This window comes from Pholis gunnellus (assembly GCF_910591455.1).
Source record: "Pholis gunnellus genome assembly, chromosome: 18".
Classification (NCBI taxonomy): domain Eukaryota; kingdom Metazoa; phylum Chordata; class Actinopteri; order Perciformes; family Pholidae; genus Pholis; species Pholis gunnellus.
The window spans coordinates 8504509-8511454 of NC_136545.1; the positions used below are offsets into that span (position 1 = coordinate 8504509).

A 6946-nucleotide genomic window follows, 5' to 3' on the forward strand; every position below is an offset into this window, starting at 1 on the left:
TGAGTGAGTGAATAGCCATAACAGAATGTAAAAAATGTGTTTCTTCTGCTTCTTCTACTAGCAAAGTGTGCTTACTAGTCGGTTCATATGTATTTAGAGATGATATATTGTCTTCTTATTTTTCTCTCTCTTTCTCACTAACACACGTAAAAAACACACAAAGCATTTCATGTTCCCAATAAACAACAGAATAATTGCAGAAAAACGGGTCAAATCAATTTCCAGAAAGTGAGTAAGTATGTGACAGCTAACGTGTTGCTTGTTTTCCAGAGATTACACCGGGCCCTCAACACAGTCTTCACTGATGATAAACTGCCGACGGTTACCAAGCCTGAGAAGAGGTACTGTCCCCATCATGTTTTTTTGGGGGGGAAAACCGATAACCAATGGATTGAACTGAATATGAACTGAGCCCAGTTGTGTTACCAACCCATAAGTACATTGTAATATACATACACCTGACCCATTCAGTACATTTTGTTTTGACTGAGGATGCAAGGACACATCAGAAAAGGGTTGAGTGAGGCGAGCGGGTCATCCTTCAATCACAAGGTTTGATCCTCTCGCCTTCTGTCCGCATGTCAATAAAAACAGGTGCATTTTTTCTCCTTATAGAGTGGTATCAAACCACTGCATCCTCTACAAAATGTACCAAATGCAATGTATCCCCCCCCACTTACATAACATGCATTACAGGCACACAAACAAAGAATATTACGTAGATTTAAGAAAGGTGTCATTCTGGATTCCGGGGTGTCACTAAGATATATTACATATCCAAACCTTTTTAAGCACAAAGCAAATTTTTCAAACTTCAACAGCCCATTGGCCAAATAATGAGGCTGAGAATAAGTGACATCAATTAACATCCGAGTGGCAGTTAAGGGACCCATTTTTAATCAGAAACCAAATGAATGGTTAGTCTGTTGGAAGCTAATTATCAGAAAGCGAAATTGAGGAAATAAGCTCACGCTGACGTCACAGAGTATTGTTTGGCTCAGTGGGAGAGAGAGGGGAGATTCAGTGAATCATGAAAGCTTCTTTTTGGTCAGTTTCAATGTCTTTTTCAAATGTTGCATTGTTGCAATTTGGGTGTGATGTGGGTTTATCTGACTGGTCTGGACAGCCATTTCGGCACCACTGCAGTGCGTGTGTCACAGTGTCATCATTCACATTTGGTCACTGCTCACATTGCCATGTCACTTGGGAGCTTACTTAAGGCAAGCAAAGTGGGAAATGTATAACTCTTTTCAGTGCCTCTGAGGGGGGATCAAAAACGACCCTCAAGCTTTTTTGCTGAGCAAAAGAGTTCCATTTCATCTTTCTCTGTCTGATTCTGCCGTACTCTGCTTCACACCTATCCCTACTTAGCAGCACGCACCGAGGGCACACTCAGGTGGAGCACTCGAAGTGGGGATTAAATACACATAATAATTATGGAGCCAAGGCCATGTGAGGGATGCCTGTGGTAATGAGGATAGATTACCTGCTGCATATTCAGCCTCATTCAATCAAGTTATTCTGCAGCGCGCCTGCACGCTGTCTGAAAGTCAGAAATGATTACCGTCATTTTGTCAGTGTCCTGCAGAAACGTGGTGTGTCAGAAATGTCTGTTTTGCAAGCACCATACGGATGATCTTCCCATTCAAGTGTATGAGATTATGTGCCGTAAATGGCTGCAGCTGTGGGTCGGTTACATGAAAATAAACATGCGGCCTATACATCTGTTTCATCAGGCATAATAAGAAGGAGGCATCCGTGTGACCAAATGGAGCATGTGGGTGAAAATTAAATTGGCTTAAAACGACTACTTAGGATGGAATCGTAAACGTATTTCATTTCTGCGCTAACAAGGATGTAGAAAAGCCCAAAGGCATCAGAGAAGTGTCTGAGAGCATGAGGAGCGGTGTTTGTAATGCCACGAAACACTCTCCGATGTCCAATTAAGATCCTGCGATTTAGTATCAAACGCGCTGTAAAGGTCATGCAGCTCTATAGAAAAGACCTGTAACCGACACTAAAACAAGATCATTTGTCACCTCTAAGTTCAGTTACAATTCAGCTGCTATACTCTCTTTGATAGAGAAATTACGTGGGATAGGACCATTGCTTCCACTGCTTACAGGTATGTAAACGTACTATTTAAGTTAGCGTTGCATTCAAGTTCCCTTTCACTTTAAAGCAATTTTGCTGTTTTATTTTTGTGCCTTTTAAGTTCATTTTCAAATCCTTTTGTTTTTATTGTGGCGTTTTAATGAGCTAATATATACAAAACCATGCCTGTGTTGATTTGGAAACGGTTTGTGTTGTCCTTTTGATTTCTCACTTCTGAGGGCACATACAACTTCCCTCAAGAGTAAACATTTTCAGGCCACCAGAGCAACTTTGCGGTGCCGAAATAAGTGGGCAAGAATTGGGCTTCTTCGTGTCAGTCTTGCTGTGTGAGTGGAGATGCTGTACAGACCTGCTGTTGGGGAATTCAATATCTTTTGCTCAAGGACACGTCAGCAGGGCGCATGTCTTTCTGGTGCACCTGTGTCCTGCTCGTTGAAGGACAGCCTCCCTGTCCACTGTGCTACAAGCTGACAGGTATCTGCACTGACAGATGTTCTGGGAAATACTGATCAGTGGTGAAATAGTCCGTCCTAATTCCACAGCGTAAAGAACCGCTGCAGGGAAACACGCGAGCTGTCCTCTTCATAAGCTGCACTGATTGACAGGAGACAGAAAAGTATCTGGAATTTGTTAGCCTTGGATTCTGCATCTGGCATGCGTGTCTAACAACTCTGAACAGTAGGTTGCCAGGACATTCGTAAAACCCACTGCTCAAGGAGAAAATCAAAAAAGCAAACCAAATACTGGACTCATTTTAATGAGTAGGAGCGACCAGATATCTCTTGAAGTTATTTGGAGGAATCTGAGAACTTTGAATATAGTGTGGAGCAGGAGTAACCTCAGCCCCAGCAGTTGGGAAAACTAAAGGATCTCTCTGTAAATGATGAAGACTGACTTTCAGTTGTGTGTACATGCTCCTGGCCTCATGGTTTATACAGAATGTCAAACAGAGAGCTCTATTTGCTGTCTAGTTAGAAATGAAGACACCCTCTGATGTCGCAGTGAGGATTTGATACCTTGTATGTGTATTTCTTCTTTCACCACCACAGAAAGTATTGATGATGTGGAGGACATCCTAACATCGCTGAATGAAATAATAATTTGTATTTCAGCCTCCTTTTCATCTAAACACACGTCGCCAGCACTGTGTGGTGCGCCGTTCCCTTTAGGACCTTGAGATCATTATTTCTTGCCGGAGTCTCTAATCTCTTTCTTTTTTTTGGAATATTTTCTGATGAAATGATGTGGTGCTCAGTCTCATGGTATTCATTGATATCGTGGAAGTTAAAAGAGCTCCTCTTTCATATAGAAGTGACACATGGACATCGACATGTTCAGCAAATGCACGTAAAAGGCTGGATGGAAGATAAACAATCAGGAATAGGGCTTTCTGGTTATGACAAGAGGTTCTACTAATAATAAGAATCCTCTTTATTTGTGTTGTCACTTGTCAGAGTAGCCGCAAAGTGCTTTCAAAATGAATAAATAAAAAAGGAACACAGCAAAAACAATGAATGCAAAGCAAAATAAATAAGAAAAAAGGTCAAGATGTATTAAAGAAGCATAACCAGGGACATGTCTGAGGTCATCAGGCGGCTGTGATTATCTGAAGACTTACGGCTAAATAGATGTGATAATGTTAACCACATTGCTGAATATTCTCTCCTATTGCAGCCATGATGTAAGCACATGGTGCCTTCTTGTCAAAGGGTGCACACATCACTTTGAGATAAGATTCTTTCTTATATTATAGATTCTCATCCTTCAGTTTAAGCTCTCTTTTGAAGTCTGGAGTATCTCATTAGATTCTTCTTGTCACTTTTTTTTTACGACTCATGAAAACACCTTTGATTCAGGGAGTTCTTCAGTTAGGCTTCGTTTCATATGAGGTGAACCTCTCTTCTCTGCTCCTTACATTAGATCATGGTTTCTTCTCTGCTTGCAGATCTGGTCCAAAAGATGTGAAACGTTTCTTTTTGACAGGGAGTACAGCATATATTACACTGATATTGGTCTTTTACATTTACTAACGTGTGTTCTCATTTTCAGTGATAGAAAGCAAAGAGTGATCTTCAGGGCTTTAAAAAAATGCCTACATGTTATCTTCATGAAAAGTTTCTTTATATTGTGCATTAAATCTACCATAAGAATACTTCTACAATTACTACTTTACCATTTGTATGATTATAATTTTGTCTTAAAATGCAACTTTTCTTGTTTTATTTCTTTGAATAAGAAGTCTCAATGTGACTTATGACATCTAATGTAGCAATTAACTCACTGACTCACCACAAAATCGTGTAATATTATTTTAATAAAAAAGATTTACCGTAAAGAGGATCATGCGTTAACCAAAAGATACATTTTTCCATAATAACTACACATTTGGAATCAATTATCTGGACAGAAGCTACGTTTGCCTACAAAACATTTTCATTTCTTGGTGAAGCAGAAAAGCAAGAACACAAACTGGTATTTTCTCTGAACCCAACATGACTCCAGCTTTGTGTAATATCCAATTACGTAGTGCACATGCCACTTTCTTCTTGCCTTCCTGTCAAGTCCAGACTTTATGTTGCAGGTGTTTTTCATGGCCAGTGCAATCAAAGGAATTGATATGTAACCAAGGACATCCATGGCTGGCTGTTTTTTAAGCTTGTGTAACTTTAAAGCCCCAGTGGAATAGCTTTGAGATCGAATTTTCTCTTTTCATTTTTAAGTTTCCTTTAAAGGATTTGTCATTTGTGACAAGTGTTGAAGCCTAAATGGAACAGGACATAAGTAATGTTGCGTCAAACTGACGCCTCACGCCTCCAACCCATGATACTGCTGCTGGAGCTCATTAGCTTAAAGAGGTGGGCCTGCAGGCTGTATGGGAGAGGTTGGCCGGGTCAGTGCTGAGGAAATTAATTGGACGTGAATTTCTACCAGTGAGCCTCGACAGTCAATGTATTTCTTTTTTTGTGTCTTGAATACCTGAATGTTGTGGGGGGCTATTCATTGGTATTTATTATGCTTATTTGCAGCACAACAACAATTGCACAATGTTTATTGGATGTACTTTTCTAACTTAGAAATAGTAGCGTGGAGAATAATAATTAAACCTGTTCAGGGATTCTGATTAAAACAAGACTAAAGCCTTGTTTATACCCACGCGAGACACAGTGGCGCGGGCCTACACAGATGGCACGTGAGGTACGGGTGTGCACAAAGGCTCAAGTGGAATGCTCAAGGCCTTGTTCGTTGCAGTATTTTCCGAATCGCCAAGAGGTGCTCAACAAAAATATTCGGTAAAGAAGCTAGACGTCAACGTATGATGCCGGCAAACCACCATGGAGCAAACATGTAACTCCTGATTGCCGACGAGGAATTGAAATTACTGATAACTGTAAACTCATCAAATATTCATGATCATGCTTTATTGCCTTTTATAATTTTGGAAGAGCAAATTTTGTTTAATAAAAATAAAATAAAAACATTGAACGGTTGAATATCCTGTAAACAATTTGACACAGCTGCCAAGATATTTTCTCAAATGGAGATTTCAAAGATCTCCTGTTTGAAAGCATTTAAAAGCCTATAAAAAACATCCTGAGACGTATAAAGTATGGCATAGTAAAAAGGAATTCATTATTTTCCCTCTTACCATAATGGGACATTTTGGGAGAACACTTGTTCTGCGCTCTTGGCAAGCATCCACATTGTATTCCTCTAAGAATCCCGACGTGAGCCTCTTACAAAATAATGTCTGGAACAGCCATACAGCAGTTTAGGGAAATCTGTCCTCCCTTTATATTCTTTATCAAGATTTGGTTCTTCCTATATTGCAAATTGTCACACAACATGCATAGAATGATACTGTATTTGATGCCGCAGTTAAGTGTAAGCATCTGAGCGATGCAGAGTGACGCAATCCGAGCCACTGGCTTTACATAGAATTCAGCCTGGAAGGATGTCAACAGATGATACACAATCTCCCTCATTGGCATTCTTTGGTAAAAAAAACAAAACAAATCTAATTGCCACCTGATATTTTTTTCTATGTATCTGTCTTATCTCCAGGTGCAATGAGGGAAACAACCAGTCAGCATGTTGGAATCCCGCAGAGTCCTCTCACTGCAACAGGCGTAGGGCCCTTCCACAAGAGATGCAGAATGACCTGGAGCGCCCATCCTCCCAGGAGCTTCCTTCACCGCCATCCCCATCTTCCCTGCCTCATCCCCACTCTCTTCCCCTATTGGAGAAACACCCGCCCATAGTGACCAACTCTAACGGTCGCTCTGACCTGTTAGGGCGGGGGTTGGGCCAAGTACTGGGGCCGGGGCAGGGGGGCTCCGGGCAGGGCCTCGCGCGCTTAGTGGCGGGCGACTGCGGCCCCGGCCCGGGTGTGGGCCGGAACCCGCTGGTTCAGGAGCTGTCAGAACTGGAGGGGAAAATCCTCGTCATCAAGCAGCAGTTGCAGTCAGCCATGAGGAGGAAGCGAGAGCTAGAACAATGCCAATCAGAAAACCAGCAAGCAAACCAGACTGCATCCAGTCAGCCCACTACGCACCAGTCTAACCAGTTTGTTCAGTATACCCAGGCCCACCAGCAGACTAACCAACACACAAACACGCTCCCAGAGTTCTGAAGCTTTTCTCCTTTGTTCTGCCCAGAGAACCCTGGATATACATGGGACTTGTTTCCACAACCTCCAGTATAGGTTACGGAAAATAATGAGTTTTGGAGTTGGAACCTTCACGGATTTCTTGGGAGTTGAATCCTCCGCTAGGCTCAGGAGTTCCCCTGAACGCTGGACAGAAACTTTCTCCAGGGATCCGAATCCTGCTCT

The 6946-nt window shown here is 41.8% G+C and overlaps 1 protein-coding gene across 1 annotated transcript in view; it reads left to right on the forward strand.

Moving 5' to 3' along the window:
• grin3a (glutamate receptor, ionotropic, N-methyl-D-aspartate 3A) overlaps positions 1–6745 on the forward strand; it is a gene marked incomplete at both ends in the record, with an annotated part of 40919 nt that extends 34174 nt beyond the window's left edge. Inside the window, 2 exons of the mRNA XM_079179506.1 lie at positions 271–341; positions 6178–6745. Of these exons, the coding sequence (XP_079035632.1) occupies positions 271–341; positions 6178–6745 (639 nt within the window). The remainder of the gene's footprint in view (positions 1–270; positions 342–6177) is intronic.
• Between the last annotated feature and the right edge of the window lie 201 nt (positions 6746–6946).